At 37.1% G+C, this 26,249-nt stretch overlaps 1 protein-coding gene across 1 annotated transcript in view; it reads left to right on the forward strand.

The window, feature by feature from the left end:
- The first annotated feature begins 3,016 nt into the window (after nucleotides 1-3,016).
- The window catches only part of RhoGAP100F (Rho GTPase activating protein at 100F), a 283,580-nt gene continuing 260,347 nt past the window's right edge, over nucleotides 3,017-26,249 (forward strand). Inside the window, exon 1 of the mRNA XM_069847371.1 lies at nucleotides 3,017-3,156. Coding sequence (XP_069703472.1) covers nucleotides 3,073-3,156 — 84 coding nt within the window. The 5' untranslated portion in view covers nucleotides 3,017-3,072. The remainder of the gene's footprint in view (nucleotides 3,157-26,249) is intronic.

Here is a 26,249-nt window from a genome sequence, read left to right on the forward strand (position 1 = left end):
CAATACTAATTCCTGACCACACACAGCACAACCACACAACTACAAAATAATCGCAAAGTTGTCGGCCGTGTGAGTTGAGCCTTAGTCAATATCTTTGTCTGCACATGCACCAGACTTGGTTTATATCCGTATTAGAACGTCTTAGGATCAAGGATGATCGCTGGTTGCAGCAGGATGTTCGAAATGTATTTTGCATTGTATTTACTTTTATTATCATTTTTGTGATGGTTAGGAGTCCAGGTTCCTGAAATAGTGTGGTTTGTACAATAGGTTGCATCAGCTAGCGCATACCTGCACAAACAGCGCTCAAAGAGCGCGCGCGCTCTTTCGGAGCGGGAGAGCAGTGTTTACAGCTCGCCGAAGCGGGGAGGAAGATACGTCAGAATGACATAGACTTGCTGTAGGTAGAGAGGGAAACGACCACTCAGTTATCTAGTGGAGTGCAGTGTGTAGGCCTATTCTCAGTAACTGTTTCACGTTGCTTACCTTCTGCTACAGTATAGTATGGAGGAATCTAAAAGACGGAACATAACATTTAACATTTAACGATTTACAGCTCGAACTTATTGATCTTCAATGTGACCTAAGAGCTAAAGATCGTTTGAATAATACTACTAGCCTGGTTGAGTTTTACAAGACTAAACATTAGCAATAATATCCACGACTAGGCCTACACAGGCTGGCTGTGAAAATGATCGCTATATTTGGCTCAACATTTATATTTGTGAGCAACTGTTTTCTATAATCAACTTTAGTAAAGGCAGACATCGAACATCTGTAACTGATGTTTCATTACGATCAGTAGGCTACTGTTCCTTTCAGCTGCCAACAACATAAAACTTCGTTTTGATGTACTGATAAATAAAAATATAACAAAATGATATTGTACATTTAAGTAGCTATAGAATTTCTATTATTTCTGAAAAATAAATATTTCTTTATTCATTAATAATAGTCCAAGATAGTTTTCTTCATGGCATGTTACGGGGATACCTTTACCTTTACCTTACCAAGATAGTTTTGCAAACACTGAACGGGAATTCATTTCATAAACACTCTTACTAGTACTATATTTCCTTTTGTGTATATTTTGTACGAGATCACCCCTTCTTCCAGTTCACCCTTATATAGAGCGCAGCTAATATCTGCATTCCGCTCATGAGCTCTGAGCCGGCTCGGAGAGCGCAAACCTTGTGCAGGTCTGAGCTAGCGTATAGCTAATGGTTAAGTAGGATTTAGGGTACGAATTGGAAGCACTTTTCTTTTTATTATTTTCTTTCTATAGATCTGGTGTAGACTTCGACTAGGTGTGAAATTCTGGAAGTAAGCGTTTTTGGCCCCTGAAAAGATAAGAATCTGATGTACAATTTGAAAAATCTTTATCTCTAGATTTTCTCACTATATACAGAGTGCGTCAAAAACACCTGACGGTTTTTGCAATGCAATACAAATCATACCCGCTGAATGTCGCTGATGTAGTGGGTGTCCTTGTGTTATGTAAGTTTTGGAGTTTAGTTGAGATGGAACGTTGGTCTACTGAACACCGCGTTGCTGCTGTAGAGTTGTTTATCAAAACAGAGTCCGTTACTGCTTTGCAGTGTGGGTTTCGACTTCAGTTTGATACACGTCATGCACCTAGTCGCAATACCTTGGTATTGTGGTAACAAAATGGCGTACAGAGAGGTCAATAAAGGATACCATGCCGCTAGGACGTCCTCGTTCGGGTTCGGGAAGCAGTGCGTCGTAGTAACAGGCGGTCAACTCGGCGACATGCTGTTGCTCTTCGTTTGCATGACAGTCTTCTAAGAATGGCCATGGAGATCCTAGCTGTGTGAGCTGGAACCACCACTCACGATGATCACGGACGAAATTCGGAAGAAGCGTTTCCAGCATGTTCATGTAACGCTTGGAGTTTAGTAACTGTTGCTCCTCAAAGAAATAAGGCCCAATGATTCCATCCGAACAAATTTCGCATCAGAATGTCACCTGAGGATTGTTGGGAGCCCAGTATCGGTAATTCTGCTTGTAGACATATCCACAGAGGTGGAAGCGTGCTTCATCGGACATGATTAACGTACCTACAATACCAAAGTATTGCGACTAGGTGCATGACGTGTATCAAACTGCAGTCGAAACCCACGCTGCGTAGCAGTAACGAACTCTTTTTTGATGAACTTCTACCACAGCAATGCGGTGTTCAGTAGACCAATGTTCCATCTCAACTGAACTCCAAAATATACACAACACAAGGAACCCACTGCAGCAGCGACATTCAGCAGGTATGATTTCTATTGCATTCAGCGTATTCCGAATCTCACCGGACCAGTGGACAACAATGACGTCACGCTGCAGCGAAATAGGAACGAAACTGCTGGAAGGTTCGATGGCTGTCATGGCGGCTGTACAAGTTGTAGTCTGTGCTACGCTAGCAAGATTTTGCGAAATTTCGGTACTGTCATCTCGTTCAAAGAAAAGAGAGCATAAACAATTTATTTCTTGAACCGGTAGTAATAACTGGTCCGTTGACATGTTCGCTCATAAGCCATTAACATATTGTTTTTACGTTTGCTCATTACAAATAGTACAGCAGAACCTAAGCAGAACACACCGCCATGACACAACAGTGCACGATGTCATTCGTCTGCTAATTCCCGCCCTATAAAAGAACCAATCACATTCACTGATGGCGGCTGATGGAGACTGTCACCACCTCTGCAAGCTGATGGCACCGGTGCGACACTGGTGGAGCATCAATGACGTCATCGTTGGAATTCGGAACACCGTGATGCCATCAGATTCCTCAGCGCTGAGATTCGGAATACGCTCATTGCAAAACCTGTCAGGTCTTTTTGACGCACTCTGTATTTACTCTCTTAAATCTGATAAGACTCATTTAATGCCTCTTGCTTTGTCTCAACACCAATTTTTAGAGCTTATTTTTGTTTATTTCTAAATTGTGCCCATGCCTTAACGTCTGCATTTCCATTATGTGACTTATTCCGTATGTATGTTTGCAGCAGGAGCTTGGTATGACGGGTGCCGGCAGCTGGGCCAGGACCAGGAGCAGGACCCATGCTGTGGCCCCGCCGACGGCTGCGCAGAAAGTTGAGTCACGTAGCGCGCGCCGCCGCCATGTTGTGTTGCGGCCGGAGAAAGGTAGATACTGCTCAAATTACTTTCAGATATGAATATTTCTTAACTACCATAGAATAACACAGTGGAAAAAGGAAATTCGACATAAAACGGTGGGGACATCAGTGACTGACGTTGCATGTTCAGACATATGATTGCCATCTACTTACCGCACCATGGCACAGGCACAGTGGTCAATCCAAGGTGTGACTTCGAGGGAAAATTTCTCCGAAGATGAAAATTCCAACTTTCGAGGGTTTTAGATGCAACTAAAGTATTTTAATTTGATTTGAAACTATTTGCGATAATTTTAGCATAAAATATTTAAAATTTATAAATTCCATGTAAGCTGTTGAGTCATATGTATATCATTCTAAATTATGATGGATTTGGCTACCGGCGTAGCTATGGTAATAGCGCATTTGTGTTCACCTAAGTTTCATTTCTGTATTCTGAGTTCATTGAGAGACACTGCTACATACAGAAGACTACGAAACGTCCCATCGCTGCGATTGGAGTAGGCGTGAATCATGGCAGGCTAGGCTACGTAATAGGTTCATAATGGAACTGCTTTGTTACGTGTACACTGTTGCCAGAAAGTTTAGGGACAACTTATAATTCTTATAAAATGCTTCCCCGGCCTTAAATTATTATTAGAGAAACTAACAATTTTTTAACTGTTGATTAAGAATAAGAAAAACTAACTTTTAGTGCAATATCGGTATTTTTATGATTATTGTTAGTCCTTGTAGAGAATTTATAAGTTTTTCAAACAACATAAAAAATCTTACATTTTCAGTGTTAAAGTTGAAAATGAATGAGTAACTAATTGGTGCACAATTCTCAACTGTTGCTGGATGATGTAGAATAAATAGGCCTAACTCTTTAAATTAGTAATGCTCAAATATTTGTAAACAAAATTTCTTTGTGAATGTCCTAGCAGTTTCTAAGGTTTGAAGTTTAAAGAAGATTTTAATGATCATTTTAAGTAGATTTTAGGTCATCACCATCCGCCCCTTAGTTATTACTAAAGTGATTTTTTTACCAAATTAAATTAACATTTTTATGTAAATAACTTCAGCTTACAATTAAAGGTTATTCAAAAGTAAGTTTCCATTTTGAAACAACTATATCTGCTGCACATATCAGCAGTTTGATTTAATATAGGTACTATTACTGTTTAGAAGGTTTGGGTTTCTTTAATCGATGCGTGTTTTGTTGCTATGGTAACTGTGTCATATAAACAATAATTGTTGTTCAGAATACAGACAGCAGTAAGAGAGTAATTTTAATAATGTTTTTACTTTTATATGATATCAAAGTTACTGTCTGGTGTGGTTTTACGTCACATTGCGTAATAGGACCGTATTTCTATGGAGAAATTGAAAATGAACAAACAGAAACAGTGACGGTAACCGGGCAGCGATATTTTCAAATGTTGCAAGACTTTGCAATACAGCGTTACAGAATAATGAAATAGAACACATTGTTTTCGTGCAAGAAGGCGCTCCACCTCACATACACAATAATGTAAAACACTATTGCGCAACACATTTGGTGATCGTGTAATTAGTAGGCATTTCCCGAACAGTTGGCCTTCTAGGTCACCAGACATAAATGTAGCCGACTACTGGCTATGGGATAATTTAAAACAAAAGATATTTCTTAGTAGACCTACTAGGGGAGAGTTGGGTAGTATCGAACATCGGGTAATATCGGGCAGTGAGTTTCTTTCATCTATCACACGATGATAGTACATGATTGACATGGTTACGTTTATGTGATGTCGCATAGAGAAACGTAACCATGTCATTCAGGTACTACCATATGGTGGTAGATGAAAGAAACGCACTGTCCGATACTACCCGACTCTCTCCTGTACGTAAGTAATTTAAACAGTCAATATCGTATATAATTGTAAACATTCCTGGAATGTGCTAATGCTGTTTATAGCATAGGAGAAAGACCGTTTCTTATTGAACAACACGATGGCGGTCATATTTGATTTTTTCATGTTTTAATAAAATCCCATTTCTTTACGAATAAATTTTCCACTTTTATTTTCGTGAAATTCAAAAATTTGACAAACTTATTACCATTTAAAAATGGGAACTTACTTTTGAATATCATCTTCGGTACCGTGAATTTAAAACCCCCCAAAAGGGAAAAGGAGTTGTATTGTTTGAAGAAGTACCTGCAGTCAACTCGTGGATCATCAAGCATGAAGGATTATCAAGTTCTGAATGGAGAGATACGCTAAAAATGACTGCGATGGTGGCACCAGTACGTTCTCTCCCTGGTCGCTCTACAGGCACAACCCATTGTAGGCACTGCAGTGAGTATGAAACTTTACCACATGTGCTTGGGAGTTGCCCACAGGGAGAAGTACTCAGAATAAAACGTTACAACATCATACATTCTATGATCGCAGATGCACATCGATCCAAAAATCTAGACTTTCACGAGGAAGTTCATTGTATTGCTGATGGTGGAAGCAATCGTAGGATCGATATAATAGCTATAAATAGAAATAAACAGACGGCCGAAATAACTGATCCTACAATCAGATTTGAAATCTCAGCCACTCAACCATCTGAAGTGAACGAAGAGAAAAAGAAAATCTACGAGCCCACGATTCAGTACCTATCGGCGAAATACAACATAGAAAAAATCACAGTTACCGGTCTCTTCTTCGGAGCGAGAGGCACCATTCCGAAAGCCAAGTGGAGGGAAATATACAAGCTGACGAGAGATCTTCAAGATGCCATCGTCACCACCATAATAGAATTTTCTGTAGCGATATTTCGTCAGCATCTTTATGATGTGCATTCAATTTAAATTATATTTGGTTCATTTTTTGTCTTATGTCTTAATCACTTTTGTCTGAAACCTGTTTATATAATTTTTCATTTTAAATTTTATTGTGAGCTATTCTGTGTCGCAGGGCAAACCCAAAATATTGGGTCAGACCAATAAATAAAATAACCACAGAAACAGCTAGTTGTCTGTTGTTAGAATTGATTGGGCGAGAAGGTTCCTTATTTTGATCTCATAAATCTTTCGCTTTGACCAACGTGGTGTATCTTAAGAATATTGTTCATGTATAGCCTACTGTTCATGTCCCTCCCGTCCCGTACCCACTTGAAGACTTTACGAATAAAAGCAAAGGCATGTGTTGAAGGTGGGAGGTCTGACATTTTAGCTGAATTGATAAATGAGCTGGAATGTCGCCTCGATATTTATCGTATATAAATGGAACACATTGAAAATTTATAGGCATTGTCAAAACTTGGAGTGTCCATTAGTTTGTTTCAGTAATATATCACTTTGTTTATGGGATTAAATTGCTTAAATGTCTCGTTGTTTTAATGTAACGAAACTCGCTGAGGAAAAAAAAAAAGATTAAATTACAGTGTACTTTATTGATAATTAATAGTAGTACATTCCAGCATATTTGAGGTTTTTTTGTTCCATCAGAGGCCTCAGTTCACACTATGTTACCCTGTAATGTCACCTTGACGTTCCATAAGACATTGATTTGTAGAGACATCTTTTATCATCAACTTCGCTACATAAATATAACTGTCTAGTGACTTTTTCTATAGAACTAATTCAGGTATAACACGCTTTCATGCGCTATATATCTATAGGGTTATTCAAAAGTTACGAAATATTTGAAGATCTTCTATGTTAAGAAAATTGGTTTATGAAAAATTATAATACAATTTTGCTCTTAAAAGAATGTGGTTTACGGGACGAGGTGCCTCAGACGGTTACGTTTGAGACTGAAATTTGAGAGATCGCTGGTTCAAACCCCTTGACCGGCCAATCTGACTGCAGTTTTTCGTGGTTTCTCTTAGTTATAAAGACAAATGCCAGATTGGAAATTTTTACACCATGATTCATCACCGTTTTAATTATGGATAGAATAAATATTAAAACAAAATCTAAATCAGTTACATGAACAGAAGTCATGTATAACGCACGATAATACGAGAAAAAATAATAATTCTAGGGTACAATAGTCAACGGCCTACTGATATAGATCCTACGCACGCGATATGACCACAGATGTTAAAAGTGTGTATAAATGAACTTCACTGAAGAAGTGGTGTTATTTTCACAGAATGGAATTATGGAAGGGGGAACTATAGCTTAGCACTGCGACCTGTTACGATCTATTGCTCTAACCCTCAAGCTAGGTCCATTCCCAAACCCACACCGGCTGACTACACTAAGGTTCGCTTCGTACCCAGGTTTCGAGCAGGAAACGCCTTCGTTCCTAGGTCAGCCCCCTCCGTGCGTCGCCAACCGGCGATCGGGGATTACTATGGAATGATGAAATGGAGAAATGGTGACGGAATGATGTTGATACCTAATATGGGAAAAAACGGGAGAACCCCGAGAAAAACCCCAACTGCGACTTTGTTCGCCAGAAATGTAATTGGATTTTTTATGACCTGACTGGGACTCGAACCCGGGCCGGAGATCTGACCACTCAGCCACCACAGGAAACCATTTTCACAGAAACATGTTTCAATTGATTCACTGTTATTTGTTATTGCTGCGACAAATTAAATAAAAACAGCTGCTTAAACTATTCTCGAGTGGGTTCAAGTGTATTTTTTTAATAATTCGTACAAGAAAATAATGGTTTTGCCTCTACAAATGCGAATTCTGCTTATTCAGTGTTATGACTGTATGGATCCTGCAATTTGTCGTCATTGTGGAAACTTTTAACAATTTGAAGAGACCGGCCCCGTAGTAGTCAAAAGTCCGTAGAAAACGGTGTGGGTGCTGCTGTGGTTCCATAATAAGTCTAGGCAATTAGACAAAAATCAGAATATTATGGAACATGTTGTGTGAATCAAGTTGCTAGGCAACCTCAGATGAGCTACTCAACAGTGTGGAGTATTCTCAGAAAATGGCTTATACCTAAACAAATAAAACTGTAGACTATTGTTATGTTTCTCTGAATTTACTTCATAACAAAAAGGATTTACGAATCTTTCGTCACTTTTGAATAGACCTGTGTCAACTCGGAAGCCTGATTTTCTTCCCTTCTGAAGAGAATCAGGCTAAAGTGTTCTATTGGTTTAAAACATCAAACACTCTCAGCCGAGTCTGAAGTTCTGAGACTTTGGATTTAATGATGAGAATGATAACTAACGCCCACGAAGATCGTTTTATCAGACCACGCTTCTGGACTTAATTTCGCATAAGTTTGTTCCCAATGTAAGTAATCTATTATTTAGGTTATGTTATAGCTTGTCCTGTATGAGATTATGGATAGTCACGTGTCAGAGATTGTTTAATATAATATATATAATTGAAATGGATTGCAACTGTTTTAATAAAAATGAAACTGAATCAACAAAACCTTCTTGACTAGTAATCGTCCATAGAGTTCAATGAAGATTGTATAGTTGGCACAACTGGTAACAAGAGAACAGCTCATCATAACATACTACTGTCATTTAGCGGAATACAGTATTTGTAATGATGAGATGTTACAATAATACATTTCAAGAAAGTTTAGTATTTTCGTAAGTCGATTAATATTTTATTATATTAGAGTACTATATTTCTTCTAATCTTTATATACTTTCTTCTAATCGTGTGATAAATACCGCTTAAGTTTTGATTTTCTCTAGATAAATCAAAACCTTTAGTGAGATTACTGTAGACAACATTGTGGGCTTTAAGAATTGCTCCCCAACTACACATACATACATAGTCTGTTGCCATTCTGACATAATCAGGATTAACTCTAGAAATAGTGTTTAATTTAGGAAGAGGGACATCCTCGTGTATAAAGATGTCAGTCATTTTTATGTTTGGAGTCTTTGTAGTAATACAGTATTACACTCTCACGCATTCTCTAACGTTTAGCTGAGAGCAACAATAAATTGTTAGATTCCACTCTATGTGGGACTTAGAGAGACAGTAATGTCAGTAGTGGCACACGAACAGCAGCCTCTTTTGGTTGTAGGGTATTTGGGAGCATTATCTGTTTACATACTCCACAGTAACAGTCTCTCCTCTTACTGAATTCATTACATATGCTTGATGATTAGTTGTATGGATAACAATGACAAATTATTTGGGATTTCACGCTACACTCTTTCTATGAATGCTGAAATGCCTGCGGGAAAAGTTTTATTCGACAAACAAGCAGCTACTCTTTCGTGAAAATGGCGGCTGTTTTTCTTAAGTCGACACTGTGAATTCCAAGAATAATTTGAACTCTGCCCATCCAAATTCTTGCTGAGCTATGGAATGACACAATCGATTTCTTCGCTCGCTGGCTTCACTACCTACCTTGGAGGTAGCTATATTGGCGATAAAATTAGACAGGGAAGCTAGCGAGCGCGTGGAGAGCAGGATGGGTACAGGAAAGGGGAGAGACAGTGGTCGGAGAAGAGAGAAGAGTTAATGCGAAAAGAGAAAAGAACGACAGGTTAAAGGAAGAAGGAAAATAAAAAGGAAATGGGAGAAGGGTAAGAAAAAGAGAACAGGACGAACGAAAAAGGAAAAGAAATCAGTTAGCGTGAAAAAGGGGAGGGAAGAAGGGGAGGGAAAAAAGTGAGGAGAAGGGAAGTAGGGAAGAAAAAAGAGGAGGGAAGAAAAGGATGGAAGAAGGAGAAGAAAAAGAGGAGGGAAGGAAAAAGAGGGGGAAAAAAGGATGGAAGAAGGGGAGGAAAAAGAGGAGTTAAAGTAGGGAAGGAAAAAGAGGAGTTAAGGAGGGAAGGAAAAAGAGGAGGGAAGAAAAGGATGGAAGAAGGAGAAGAAAAAGAGGAGGGAAGAAAGAAGAGGGGGGAAAAGGATGGAAGAAGGGGAGGAAAAAGAGTAGGTAAGTAGGGAAGGGAAAAGAGGAGGGAAGAAAAGGATAGAAGAAGGAAAGGAAAAAGAAGAGGGAAGGAAAAAGAGAAGGTAAGTAGGGAAGGGAAAAAAGGAGGGAAGAAAAGGATGGAAAAAGAGGAGGGAAGGAAAAAGAGGAGGGAAGAAAAGTATGGAAGAAGGGGAGGAAGAAGAGGAAGGAAGAAGGAAAGGAAAAAGAGGGAAGGAGGAAAGGAAAAAGAGGAGGGAAGAAAAGGATGGAAGAAGGGGAGGAAAAATATGAGGGAAGAAAGAAAGGTAAAAGAGGAGGGAAGTAAAGGATGGAAGAAGGGGAGGAAAATAGGAGGGAAGAAGGAAAGGAAAAAGAGGAGGGAAGAAGGGGAGAGGAAAAAGTTCGAAGAAGGGAAGTAGGGAAGAAAAAAGAGGAGGGAAAGAGGAAAGAAAAAAGAGGAGGGAAGAAAAGGATGGAAGAAGGGGAGGAAAAATAGGAGGGAAGAAGGGAAGGAAAAAGAGGAGGGAAGAAAAGGATGGAAGAAGGAAAGAAAAAAGAGGAGGGAAGAAGGAAAGGAAAAAGAGGAAGGGAAGTAAAGGATGGAAGGAGAAAAAAAGAGGAGGGAAGGAGAAAGGGGGGAAAAAGGATGGAAGAAGGGGAGAAAAAAGAGGAGGTAAATAGGGAAGGGAAAAGAGGAGGGAAGAAAAGGATGGAAGAAGGAAAGGAAAAAGAAGAGGGGAAGGGAAAAGAGGAGGGAAGAAAAGGATGGAAAAAGAGGAGGGAAGAAAAGTATGGAAGAAGGGTAGGAAGTAGTGGAGGGAAGAAAAGGATGGAAGAAGGGGAGGAAAAAGAGGAAGGAAGAAGGAAAGGAAAAAGAGGGAAAAAAGAGGTAAATAGGGAAGGAAAAAGAGGAGGGAAGGAGGAAAGGAAAAAGAAGAGGGAGAAGATAAGGATGGAAGAAAGGGAGGAGAAATAGGAGGAAAGAAGAGAAGGAGGAAAAAGAGTAGGTAAATAGGAAAGAAAAAATAGGAAGCAGGGAAGGAAAAAGAGGAGGGAAAAAGGAAAGAAAAAAGAAGAGGGAAGAAAAGGATGAAAGGAGAGGAAAAAGAGGAGAAGGAGGAAGGAAAAAGAGGCGGTAAGAAGGAAAGGAATAAGAGGAAGTAAGATGTGAAGGAAAAAGAGGATAGAAGAAGGATAGGAAAAATAAGTGGGAAGAAGGCTAGGAAAAATAAGAGGGAAGAAGGGAAGGAAAAAGTGAAGGTAAGTAGGGAAGTATTTGAAGCTGTCCATTTGCTCTAGTGTCTCATTTATAATTCGCACATTTACCTTCTTTATTTTCCTTCCGATAACCATGGTGTTCGTCTTGTTTGCATGTATCGAGTTGTGTGTGAAGTTACTGCTTCAAGCAATGGATATCTATCAACATTAGTGCTTTAGGTTCAAGGTTGGTAGCATTGAAGTGCCAGCCATCTTTGATCTTTGATACCTCAATATATTAGTTCCAACATCGATATATTCTTCTATTATACGGAGCAGTTTTGGATTAAGGGTGGCAAGAGAAACAGTAGGCCTAGTGCTTGCACTACAGCTCATAGGATTCCTTTGCAGAAGGATCCGTGGACCGAGTGTGGAGCTCGTGTGACGTCAGCCGGTGCATCGCTCATTATATTAGCCTCAACTTGGATAACCGAGAGGGCCACTGGGACTCACCGGACCGGTCCGCGCCACTCCTGCGGGACAGAGACACACAGGGGTGTACAGTGTACACTCTGCAGACCCCAACGTTCTACCAGTTTCGTTGTGTAGTTTTGAACACACTATTTACCAGTCTTTTTTTTACCATTAACGGTGAAGACATAGCGTTAAGATTGCACATTATCCTTTTTAAAAATAATACAGATGTACAGGGTGACTCAGAAGAAATCTTAAATATTTTATGGGTGGTAGTATTGACTATTATGAGTAAGAAAAATCATGTAAACATGCGTCCAATTTATAATGTATATGGAGATACAGGTGTTTGAATGTTACGTATAACAAGCATTACAATGGCATGGAGGGAAGACAAGTGACTTAATAGTTAGATTTATTGCTTATTTAAATAGTATCAATATGTCAATGCACTTTTCCGCTCTGCTGGCAACAGTAAGCGTTGCTCTTCTGATGTGGGCTTGTTCTTTTATGAGAGCAGCACTATTCATTGTGCGAGCATCTTTAATAATAATGAAGATTGAAGATGTTGGAGGGTAGGCCTACACAATTAGTCGAACGATTAGACCAGTGACCTTCAATCTCAAACAAGTTTTGAACACGATAGTTTTTGTTTATAACAATAACAGCAGTACTAGGAGAAATAAACAAACATTGTTAAAATGAGTTCAAACGAGGATTCTTATATTGAAAATGCTGAAAATTCTGCAATTGAATGTTTAGTACTATTGAAATCACGCGTAAGATGTGAAATAGTATGTAAAAAATTGAAGATTGGTAATCCAAGAAAAATGTATCATTACCTAACTAGTTGCGTAATAGATGTACCATTACCTAACTAGTTGCGTAATGAATGTGTTTACAACACTTTTATTAGTGATGTAAAGTTCACATTACATAATGAAAATAGACAAATAATGATTACTAGGCTTCGTAATTCAGCTACCTATAAGCTCAAATGAAGTTGCTTGATTCGAAGTATATGTAACTTCACCGCGCAGGTATAGGTATGTTCGTATACAAAATAGTCATGCACTCTCTGCCTTTCTCTAAAACAAGTCAAAGTCGGGACGCAGTCATAGTGAGTAGTCTTATCGATCACTGCTCTTACTAGTCGTATTATTTAAATGACTACATCTTTGTGGCTGATTCAAGGTCCATTGCAGAGGTAAAACGCCTTAGGTAAGACGCTCAAGCATGTAATATTGCACGGCATAGTTGAGGATATTTGAACTATATTTTCACTGCCAATATAAACAACATTACTTATAAATTATATAAAATAAACCTAAAAGTGGCAAAAACAGTGCACTGAAAGACACTGCAATTATATCAAAAGGCACGAAATTGTGTTGAACGTAGTCCAAAAGATTCAGTACCATCAAAATCTGAAAATTATTAGCATATTAACTCGACGTTTAGCATGGATTTGTGTAACCCATCATGATGTTCAGTGCCAAGGTCCCAATTAATAAATTAAATAATCTACGTTTCAGGGGATTTCTAGAAAAATACATAGAAAATTAGTAGGTTTTCAGTGATGAGCGACATGTGCAATATCCTAATGAAACATGAAAAAGTATCAGACAATAGTAATATCTTGTATTACATCATGCACCAATAACGTCATGTCCTATTGCAAGAATTTCTTCCGATATAAAATCATTTCAAGTGACATCCGCATATGTTCAAGTTCCGTAACTTACGAATGCACGTTATTATTCACTACAAAGAGCAGGACGAAAATGAACATCAAGGCTCAAGCATGTGTTTATTAGTATAGCTTCAGAATGTCGGGGAGTTGACTGTACTCCACGAACACGAAACAAAGACCTGTTTGTTTATATCCTTATCTGTTGCATCACCTGTGTTCGACGTACTATATACCCAATGTGTCTTTAACTTCAGACTTTAGATAGATGGAACACGAAGCCTTTTTGTAACCCTCAATTTGTAATTTAAGAACTACTTTCACTCTAGAGTAATTACCTATATTTGTATTTTCCTTCACGTCTAAAGTAGATTTTAATATAGGTATCCTTGAACACAGAGTTGAACACTTATAAACGTTAGACTTATTTTTTCAACCGAGATGAGCAAGAAGAACTTCACCCGACATCATTCGGACTTATTTTCCTGCCGTCAACTTACAAATTCTTCATACTCTTTCTGGTATTCTTTCAGAATTTCGGGAGTTGACTGTACTCCACGAACACAAAACGAAGACCTGTTTGTTTATATCCTTATCCGTTGCATCACCTGTGTTCGGCGTACTATACTGGGTGTTCATTTCAAAGTGTGTCATGACGTCACTGTTGATGAGTCAGCGATTTGAAGCGAGTCTCAGCTTTTATGTCAGAGAAGTTGCCTATTAATCAAGGCGTTCAATCTGAACTTGAGAACGTGTACGGTATAACTTGAACGTCGTAGCAACAGATGGCGGTCTGTACGGTTTGTGTGCTACCATAACCTCTTTCGAACTGTGTTTTGCGCGGCCAAGTCGTACGGAGGTTATTTGTTATCATCGGTTGCGTACGGCAACATTTCACAATATAAATCAAATGTTCCGTGTCCATGTTGACCGTCGAAATTAATGTCAACAAATACGTAAGTAATCGTCTTAACCCTCTCCCCATAACTCGACAGTAAGAAAAAAAAACTTAAGTACAGGTTTCGAAACAGTTCACATTCCTGCCACTACCGGAGTTACCGTACGTATCGGTAAGTACTCTTCAGAATGAACGCCGTACTTGTTAGGCAACTTCTCTGGCACATAGGTAATACACCTCTGCGGAAGTGTAGGAAGATTGAATTGTCTAGGCTCATCGACTAGCCACATGACAGCATACAGCGAGCCATGATACACTTTGAACTGAACACCCAGTATACCCAATGTGTCTTTAACTTCAGTCTTTAGGTAGCTGGAATACGGAGCCTGATGATTACGTATGTGTTGGAGGGATGATACCACACTGGGAACCTAAGTATTCTGATAAAATCTACCTTTGGCTATATCAGAAAACACGTCGGTGGTTGAAACTTGGTCCATCGTCACCTGTGTTCTGTTTTCATAACCTCCAAGCAATTTCTGCAGTATTATTTTATGTTTTCCGTGGGTGAGCATCGCGACAATTGTGATCGTTGTAAGGGAAGCTAACTGCGCCGGATAGCTGATCCCCTGCTGGAGATGAGAGGAGCAGAGCGCCAAGAAATGTACAAGCAAGCCACGCAGGAACTCGAGGCAGTTTTATTCGACAATTAGACCCCATCTCGTCTCGCGCTTCCCCTGCACGGAGGGGTCGGGTAATAGAGGGAAATGCCCCCGTGCGTTTACTGCAGCAGGAAGAAATATGAAAGAGGTCTTAATTGATGGCGATATATATCAGCGCTAATTTCATTACGGATCTCTGTAATTTGGCGTTAGTTTGCCAATCATCTCTTTCTTTTTCTGACGTTGCAATAAATCACACGATGGCAACATGGTGCAAAGTTTTAACAGTTTCTTACTTCCTCGCACTGTAACATAAAAAGGCTGCAAACCTTTAACAAAATAAAATTAAAAATATGATTAAAATGGGTTTAATACCGCAACCTTGACCCTTCAAAACAGTGGTTAGATCCTCTTCAGCCTGCCAAAGCCGAGAAACAAGCGTTGCGAAACGGAAAAACCGACAAAGCTGAAATAGTACATTATGCAACGAGCTCGTTTCATAATTTTCATACGAGCGTCTTAATTACCATTATAAGGCAAGTTTCATATGACTTTTTATGCTCGACCATATTTCTAACTTGAAATTATTCAGAAGTATCCATGTTATGGTTATGTAAGTGAGGAGTGGAACTGACCTGAATTCTGAAATGTGCGCAGACGCGAAAGTATTGATTTTTTCCGAAACACGAATGTCATTGACCTTGATATAATCTAGAGAATAACATGAAGATTAGGCTTGATATAACCTGGAAATTGATTTAGAATTGAAAAACGAGATGACAAATTCAATTTATTTGAATATTATTTACAATTAACGCTAATTATTATAGTAACAGAACATAACCTTCTGCGACAGTATTGGATTTCCAGCCTCCGTGACTTTTCGCTAATTGTCTTTCGATTGCATATCCGAGAATAATCGATACTTCCGGTTTTATAATGGTACAATCAGTACAAAGGTGATTTCTCATTGGCTGAACAACTGAATTGTAATGAATCGTTGTACTTTAATGAGGTGCATTAAAGGGCTACTACCAGGTGTATAATTACTACATTTCGGCATGGTCGAGCATAAAATATTGTGACAGCTGCAACGGGGTTTGAACACGCGTCCGACAGGGCGCGCGGCAGACGAAACGCTGGTACGGGGAGCATCTGCATGCTGAAGGGCAGAGGGGGTGTATTACGTCAACGCGACGAGGGGAGAGTCCGCGCGCAGCTGCTACTCGCGGAGTGAAGGGGGGACGGACCCTCCCGAATCTTCTAGAGAAGTCCGTCCGAAGTGTAGATAGCCAGATAATTCGAGAGGACACCCGTAGAAATTTCTCGTAACTATGATTTTGCTATAAAAGAAGAAACGCCAGCGAACTCTGGCAGTTTCAGTTTATTCAGTCAGTGAGTAAGCCAGAGCAAGCAAGCCAGTCTTGTGTACCGGAGTTCGACTCGAGTGTGCGTCCGCAACTGTGTCAGCATCCGAAGGCCTGAGTTCGAGTGCAGTGGACCGCAGTTGGAGGGACCTGAGTTCGAGTGCAGTGGACCGCAGTTGGAGGGACCTGAGTTCGAATACAGTGAACTGTCTCTGAAGATCTGTGGTTGGAGATACTGTGAACTCGAGTGACTGAGCTAGAAGAACTGTGAACTGAGAACTGATAGTTCTGATTTGTAAATAGTGCTTTGTAAATATTAGTTAAGATTAACAGTTCATTGTTGTTCGTAATAGTCCAAGTAAATTGTCATTGCCGTCAGTGGTGCGCTACAACGAATACTGTGTTGAGTGAAAATCCTATTGTTGACGAGAGCGTTTAAGGTGAATTGTAGAAAGGAATTATTGTTGGAAGAATAAAATCCTATTGTTGAGTTGAAATAAATTCACAATATAATAAAACATACCAGTATCATACTAAATAAATAAAAACGTGCAATTATGACAAAAAAAACTTGCAAAAACAGGATTTATATGAATCTATATGTTATGAAATGCAAAGATACCGCACCGACGTGGAAGAGCAACTCATCGCCCGCATCGAAGCAGCTTCGTAAGTTATTCAAGACACACCAGTAATTTTCGTGTGAACCTGCCAGTCCCTAATCCGAAGATGTACTTACTTACTTGCTTATGGCTTTTAGAGAACCCGGAGATTCATTGCCGCCCTCACATAAGCTCGCAATCTGTCCCTATCCCGAGAAAGATTAATCCAGCCTCTACCATCATATCCCACTTCCCTCAAATCCATTTTAATATTACCCTCCCATCTGCCGCTTGGCCTCGCAAAAGGTCTTTTTCTCTCCGGCCTCTCAACTAACACCGTATATGCATTTCTGGATTCACCCATACGTGCTACATGCGCTGCCCATCTCAAACGCTCCTAATTATCTCAAATGAAAAATACAATGCGTGCAATTCTGTGTTGTGTAAATTTTTCCATTCTCCTGTAACTTCATCCCTCTTAGCTCCAATTTTTTCCTAAACACCTTATTCTCAAATACCCTTAAAAGTGAGAGTCCAAGTTTCATAATCATATAGAACAACCTGTAATATAACTGTTTTATAAAATCTAACTTTAAGGATTTTGACAGCAGACTAGATGACAAAAGCTTCCCAACCGAATAATAACAGGCATTTTCCCATATTTATTGTGCGTTTAATTTCCTTCCGAGTGTCATTTATATTTGTTACTGTTGTTCCAAAATATTTGAATTTTTTCACCTCTTCAAAGAATAAATTTCCGGTTTTTATATTTCCATTTCGTACAATATTCTGGTCACGAGACATAATCATATACTTAGTCTTTTCGGGATTTACTTCCAAACCAATCTCATTACTTGCTTCAAGTAAAATTCCCGTGTTTTCCCTAATCGTTTGTGGATTTCCTCCTAACATATTCACGTCGTCCGCATAGACAAGCAGCTGATGTAACCCCTTCAATTCCAAACCCTCTCTGTTATCCTGAACTTTCCTAATGGCATACTCTAGACAGAGCAAAGTTAAAAAGTAAAGGTGATAGTGCATCTCCTTGCTTTAGCCCGCAATAAATTGGAAGAGCATCCGACTAAAGCGGGCCTATACGGACTCTGCTGTACGTTTCACTGACACATTTTAATTAATCGAACTATTTTTTGGGAATAGGCTACTAAATTCAATAAGAATATTATATAAAACTTCTCTCTTAACCCAGTAATAAGTATACCTTTTTGAACTCTATGAATGACTGATGTACTGTATTCCTATACTTCCATTTTTTTTTTCATTATCTGTCGAATACAAAAAATCTGATCAAAGTCGATCTATTACGCCTAGAACCACACTGATGATCACCAATAATTTCATCCACATATGGAGTTAATCTTCTCAAAAGAATATTGGACAAAATTTTGTGCGACGTCAACAAAAGTGATATTCCTCGAAAGTTACTACAGTTAGTCTTGTCCCCCTTCTTAAAGATAGGTATAATTATGGACTACTTTCATTGTTCTGGTACAATTTCCCTTTCCCAAATAGCAAATACAAGCTTGTAAATTTCGTTAGATAATGCGCTTCCACTCTCTTGTATTAATTCTGCTGGAATTTGATCGATACCTGATCCGCAGATCTACGCTGTGTATAAATGTACAAGATCACACTTTGGAGCGCTTAATGTAAAAAATGTATGTTAATAAAGCTTATTGCGTTGAGTTACAATATGAGTTTCAGTTTCAGTTTTATTTTCAGTGCTGTATATTAATCCACTGGTATAGTAATTATTCGTTGCCGGAACATGGCTTCCTATCTCAGCCTGTTTAGATTTACTCTTGCACATCACAGAATCTTGCAACATAATTTTTCAACACTCTCAGATCCCGTGTTACGGCAGTCATATGTAGTATTCGCATGAGTTAGAATTTGTGTGTATAATGAAACTAAATTGAGGTTGATTATGTAAGCAACTTGTCAAGTTTGTTTTTAAGCAGGTATGCGGTAGTCTTCATTGAAGTTACGCAAACGTTTCTGCTGACAAGGAAATATTGTAAGAAATAAAGACAACCTACATATAGAATGTATCGAGTCAGCTAATTCAGGTTCATGACTTACAGTATGTCGACATCTGATCATCAAATTGGAATAATAAGTTATTATTAAAGTAAGACCTAAATAATTACAATTAAATTGTGAAAAGGAGCAGATAAAATAAGGTTTAATGTCTTAATGGTTATCACGATTGGTTTAAACATGCACTAAAACCAGACGTAAGTGCAAGTTTGAACCAATAAATTATTGAGATTTGCGATAAAATAATGAGTCTAGGAAATTGTATATTTAGTATGTAGAATTACATTTGTTTATAGATCTTTTGTTATATTATTAAGTTTTGTACTTGTGAACTATATCAATAAATCAATATATAGAATTTGTGTGCTAATGACTTCCAGAGATCTTACTGTTTGCGAACAATTATTGAGCTGAGCCTAATGGCCTTATTCCTAGCTATGAACTACCCTTTTACGTTTCCTAGTAAGTTACGTCCTCTTTCCGACCTTTTCTGCTTTAAATTTGCATTTTCAGTTTACTCGAACCACGGATTGAGACAAGTGGTCAAGAGGCTTGGAACTGACATAAATATTTCATTAACCTCGACAACTTTTAGAGGATGCGAGGTTGGCATACCTTTCACATTATCGTCCTTCAGTTAAACTGTCTTGATTGTCATTGTCGCTGATACACTCAACGTAAATTCACTCAAAATAAACGGCGTTCGCAATTTTGTGTAGCATATTATCGTGTCCCTACTTCATTCAATTTCCTTGGGTTCTGCTTTGTAGTGTGATGTTACTGCTTGAATGGAAGGAAGTTTTCTAGTCTATTACTGTGCTTAATTCTTCAGTGTAAGCTGCCACGTTAATGAAAGGTCCTTGAGCGTGCGTCTCTGCACGCTCGCACATGTACAAGTAACAACTGTTTACGTGGTCGTAGTGCCGATAAGAGGCGTCGGGCAATTTGCTGGCTGTGTACACAGACAGAGACTGCGCGACGGCGCACGTGCGCTCCGTAAATAATTGCCACCATCGATCCGCACACCTCGCTGGCTCGGTCGCCACATATCCGTGAGGCCTGCATTTCGATTCCCGATGTCCACAGATCCTCCACGATTTGTACTTCAACATATCTACACACTTCCATTCTTGCACTTCGCCTTATCATGAAACCGGAGTCCTTGTGATTCCATATAAATGGAAGGATCATGTAAGAGTAGTTCCTAAAAGACTGATTTAGCAACCTCTTCAGTGTTGCCAACAAATACCAGATATCAACAAAGAGGGTAAAGTCACTATGTCATGTGCTGTTAATAATAATGATAATAATAATAATAATAATAATATTAATAATATTATTATTAGAATATTATTATTGTTATTATTATTAGAATATTATTATTGTTGTTTTTATTATTATTAGAATATTATTGTTGTTATTAGAATATTATTATTATTACAATATTATTATTATTATTATTATTATTATTATTATTATTATTAACATTATTATTAGAATATTATTGTTGTTGTTATTATTAGAATATTATTATTACTATTATTATTACAATATTATTATTATTAGAATATTATTATTATTATTATTATTATTATTATTATTATTATTATTATTATTATTATTATTATTATTATTATTATTATTATTGTAGTACAACAGTGATAATGTCTTGCTTATTTACTTATTTATCACATCTCTTCTTTATGTTGGGAGGTGTTTTCTAAATGGTCTCATAATTTGTGAAAGAGTATATTTTCCTCCTGAAAATCTCGCACATTATGTTGGTAATTAGTAGATTAGTATACTCTAATATTAAAATATATTTTGTATGACAACACGAAATTCATTGCTTTGACTAAACAATTTACAATTCGCGAGACCTAACCTAGAAATGTATTTCGTTTGATCGCGTGAAATGATTAGTGCGAATTCCGAAAACAGGCTACCATTTTGAAATGTATACCCTATTTAAAATACCTACTGCTAAGTCGCTACCATACTATTTCCTCTCTTGGGCATTTTAATGACGGATGAATATTAAGCGATCCCATTTAGAGTCTGAATTCGCTCCTGGTGCCCAGCTCTGTACTACGCAGTGATTTACCGTCATATCTATTGGGCAAAGCTACTGCGTTGGACAGGTCACAGGCCTGTTGTGGGGAGATGATAGGCTGATAGTTGAAAAGTGATGATGAAGAGGTCCCGAAGGGACTTTGGAAAACACAAAAATCTCGAGTCAATATAGGCCTAACCGACTCCTGGGAACAAACCAAGGAACCTCCCGTATGAAAGGTGGGAATAATAACCATTACACCACCGTGATTAATTCAATCTTTAACTTCGTGGTTAGACATTTTTTAATTACAAACTACAGTAGGAAATTCTGCTTCGGCATGTGAACGTCAGATCAGCAATCTGCTGGTCGGTCTGGGTCCTTCAGATATGAGAACTGAAATAAATTTTATTCTCAATTGAACTTCCTGTGTATGCCCACCAGCATTACCAATATTACAACATTATCACGTGAATCATGAACTTACTTTTAACATGACAACCCTTATTTAAGTTTCATGGTTATCGTAAGCTATTGCAGAAGATGTTTTGAACAGGAGCTAAGTTATACAGTATTAGCCTACTCTCGTACAATATGGCTCAGAGCGTCACTGAATCTCCCTGAGCTTTAGGTCCTAGATCACACAGAAGCGGAAGCATTGAACTAGCAAAATATAATTTGAAACTGTAACGGTATTCAACGTTTGATATTCGATATATTGATATTTATTTATAATAAATAATATAAAACTAGTGGCTTGTGCAGCAAATGCTGCAAACTAAGTTCATTACAAGTTCAAATACAAATTTTTCAGATTTATTTTCAATGAAAAATACCAGACTTTTGAAAGTTATTTGCTTCCATAATAATGAAACATTCTCCCTCTCAATAGTTTTTATGCCAAATACTTTATCTTGAACCTATGTATCCTATGTATCTTGAGTTTTAACGCGAAAACGCAAGTAACAATGTCAGGGCGATCAGTGGGTTTTTCATGTGAGAGTAAAGCAATAGCTATTTCAAGTTATTGTGGATTGTAAAAGTCAGGTTTGCTATGCTTTCGAACAATAGACATAACACCTTGGTATAGCTGCTGCATGTAGAGCTTGAAATGTAGAGGGTAAAATCATTTTATCCTGCTAAGAGATCTTGCTGAAATGATCGAGAGACTACAAAATTTTGTAGGTCTCTTATTTTATCAGTAATACCGTCTTTCTTTAGGAACTGTAATTTTTGCGCTCTCTCGAGCCAATACCGAAGATAATGACGCATAGAGGTATCTACACCACACCGCCATTAAGTATATAAAAAAGACCCAACCCCACTTGATTAATAACTACAAAAATATTTGATTTTTAATAACAATATTATTATCTTACGTAAGTTTTGTAGTTTTATATACAGTATAATAGCTGCCACTCGGCAAATTGTAGTAATGAAGATCTAATTTAACACATTCTCTATATCTATTTATATAATCCCAAAACGTTTCACTTTCATATCATCAGTATAGCATTAATATGTATAATTAATGAAAAATAGTCACATCATGGCATTAACTGTAATGAAATTTCATTTCTAATGATAATAATGTCATCAAACCATTTCAAGTTTTGTAGATTTCAATATCCAATAAACAGCTGTACTCAGAAAATTACACACCGCAGAATCATACCTGTAAATTACTTTTACTAAGTCTTGAAGTTTTTAATAACCAATTGAATTTGAACTCTAAATATGTCAGCAATCCTGCAGGTCATGGCCTTCGTGTAATAGCTTTTGTTTATTGTAGTGTGTGTTTTGTTTTATTCTGAAATCACGGCCGTGCTGAAATGCAATTAGTTCTCAAAACTGAAGAAAGATGGATTTTGAAAAATAGGAAAATAATGTAGGAAAATTGATATTTCACTGAAAACTACTATTTTTCTGAAAAACTTTGGGTTCCAAGCTACAAAATTAGGGGTCATTTATTAAAATCCTTTCAGCCGTTTTCTCGTAATTTCCATTACCAGTTCAAATTATATATATATATATATATATATATATATATATATATATATATATATATATATATAGAATCAGGAACACCGTAAGAACAAAGCTCACGTTCGGGTGTAGTTCTATCTACATACAAGAAATACAATTTTTTGTGCTTTCGATCGCTGCAGAGCATTGAAACTTGCTCAAAATATAAAATATATCATATCTGAGATGGAAATAAAATTCTATGGAAATGTTTACAATCAGAAGTTCTCAGCCCTGGATTTCACAATACCGAGATATCAAATGCCTGGAATTGAGTTATTTTTGCGATGTTAATAAAGAAGTATTGCCTTTTCCATTCTGATTTACAGTTACGATTGATTAACCTAATTTACGTGATATCTATAATAATATTTATTACTAGCCGTACCCGTGCGCTCCGCTGCACCCGTTAGAAAGAAATATAAAGTAATTACATAATTAAAATAGGACATTTGATCCAGGGAACATTCGTTTTTGATAGAAGGATAAATCGTTTAATATGTTACTTAATTTAAATTGCATCCAAATAATTAAAATGCGATCATTTTGGTCCAGAGACACTCATTTCTTGCAATGACAATTCCTTTAACATGTTTCTTAATTTTTATTACATGCAACCATAGTTTAATGAAGATTGACATAATTTAAATTTAATGTGTATATTTTATTTTACTTGTTATAGGTTTCCATTGAATTATGGTAATAACTTAATTTTAACTCTTGTTTTCTACGTATTCAGTAAATGGCGCTTGGCCCACTATGGTTGTGAACCCTTCAAATAACTTAAATTATATTATATAATATTACATTATTTTATTTTTATTTATTTATTATATATTATATTATATTATATTATATTATATTATATTATATTATATTATATTATATTATATTATATTATATCAGAAGTTACTGTAATAACATTATAGCATTATGTGCATCTAGAGAAACTACACTTTCCAATGGTGAAATAATAATTAATTATACAAATCGGTTAATTTAGCTTCCGATATTACTTCATACAAACACAGAAACATTCTCTGTAGGCTATCTTTCATAGCTTTCGATTGTTGCTGTCCAAGGCCCCTTATAGACGAAGTCATTTGTTTTTTAATTCATTACACGGCCTTAGATGACAGTTATTTTAATTTTAAAACTCATTTATCTCATTGAATATCAGTCCAATCAAAATTTTTCAAGGAATAAAACTTATTGAAAATTATTTTTAAAGAAACTTTTGTTATGTAATATTTTTCACAAAAATCAATAATAAGCGAGATATTTCGATTTATTTAATTCAGGCCTCCTTATAACCCCCCTTTTAAATAATGTATTTTGAATGCCATATAGCCTAAAATCTAAGTTACAACGAATTTAATTTATATTCCAATTTTCATCGAAATCCCTTCAGCCATTATCGCGTGAAAAGGTAACAAACATACAGATAGACAGACAGACAGACATACAAACAAAAATTTCAAAAAAAGCGATTTTTGGTTTCAGGGTGGTTAATTATATATGTTAGGACCAATTATTTTTGGAAAATCGAACATTACCAGAAAAATTTCGGCTACAGATTTATTATTAGTATAGATTGTAATAAGAGTCCTTGGAATATAAGATTTCAAATAACGGTTCAGTTCTTTTTCTTATCAAAATTTATAGAAAAAAAAATGTTTGTTTTTGGAAGATGGTGTTCATGCCGGTTACTTGGTTTGATAAAGTAAAATAGCAAAACTCTGGTTTTAAGATTTTTATCAGTATTGCCGGGCTTTTCAGAAGAACTGGACAATCACTTCATTGTCAGTATATCAGACAGTTCAATGGAACAGCATTCTAGACTGAATACTGAAAGTTCAGCTGTAATCAACACATCGCTGATTTACTTTTCTTCTCCGTCTGTCTTCACCAAACGAACAGAAACCTGTCAAACCGTGCTCTAGTGATGTTCGCTTTCATAATTTTTAGACATGATATCAACCCATGGCCATAGCGATGGTCGCAGAGAATTTCATGTTTGGTGTATTGTAAGATATTAAGAATTTTCCTTAGTTGCACAATGCAATTTGGCTGTTTTTTTTTCACATTGTGAGCATATGAAAGTCGTCGATTGTTAATACAAAGAACATAATTAAATAAGATATAACCAAGAGGGCTTCTTGGATATAACCTATAGAACTACTTGTTACGAAACATAGGTTACTGGACACATTTTTATTAATATAAATAATAGATTGCTGATTCGTTTTCACAGGAAAACGAAAATGCAATTTTTTAACTTAAGATGACTAAAATTTCACCCCTCTCCACCCGCAACACTTTCTCGGTAAGTTTTTCGTTTACAACAGTCATTTTGTATTACACACAGATTCCATAGATCAGAAGAAGTCTATAGGCACATGATTGTGAACTATCTTGTGTTTCCGGATACTCTTATCAGTAACATCGCTTCACTTCTTGTAAACTTTCTTGCTCACTAAGTGTTCCGTAATAAAAATTCTCTGCATTTCAGTGAATAAGTAATATTTTAGAATTGCAATGGCGCAAGGAATTTTAAGCCTTGGATAAAGAGTCAAAACTTCAAATTGAAAGAAATTTAACGGTTTGTCGTTCGTGTGACTACCAAAATATAACAATACATACATAATTTAATAATAGACCACTTATTATTATTATTATTATTATTATTATTATTATTATTATTATTATTACTACTACTATTACTACTACTGCCACTACTACTACTACTACTACTACTACTGCCACTACTACTACTACTACTACTACTACTACTACTACTACTACTACTACTGTTATTAAAATGCTACATTTTATTTCATTTTAACATATTACACAATGGAAATTAAGCGAAATGATAATTTACGTCAGTACGCCCAGACACCTTACGGACTTCGTAGAATTTCACTTCACATTAATGTAATCATGTCTAGACAGTTCCATAAAGCTTTTAAACACCCAGTGGGAATAGTTTGATTAGTTGTTTGAGTTATAGCTTCTATCGGAGACATCGCTGGAAAAAGGAACAAACATGCTGGTTGAAGCATGGACAGGAACCTATGCGACTGATGAAGAAATCTTCACATACTTGTATTTCTCACAGTCAGCACATTTTTTCCGTAGCTAGTTATGAACTGTTTGCAAACGATTGCTAATGCTACCCTGTGCATATGCTACAAGCTTCGGGAGCGTGTCACAGAAATTGCCGAAGGAGCACTGCGCACGAGGCAAAGCACAAAAT

Source organism: Periplaneta americana, chromosome 15 (genome assembly GCF_040183065.1).
Source record: "Periplaneta americana isolate PAMFEO1 chromosome 15, P.americana_PAMFEO1_priV1, whole genome shotgun sequence".
Taxonomy (NCBI): Eukaryota; Metazoa; Arthropoda; class Insecta; order Blattodea; family Blattidae; genus Periplaneta; species Periplaneta americana.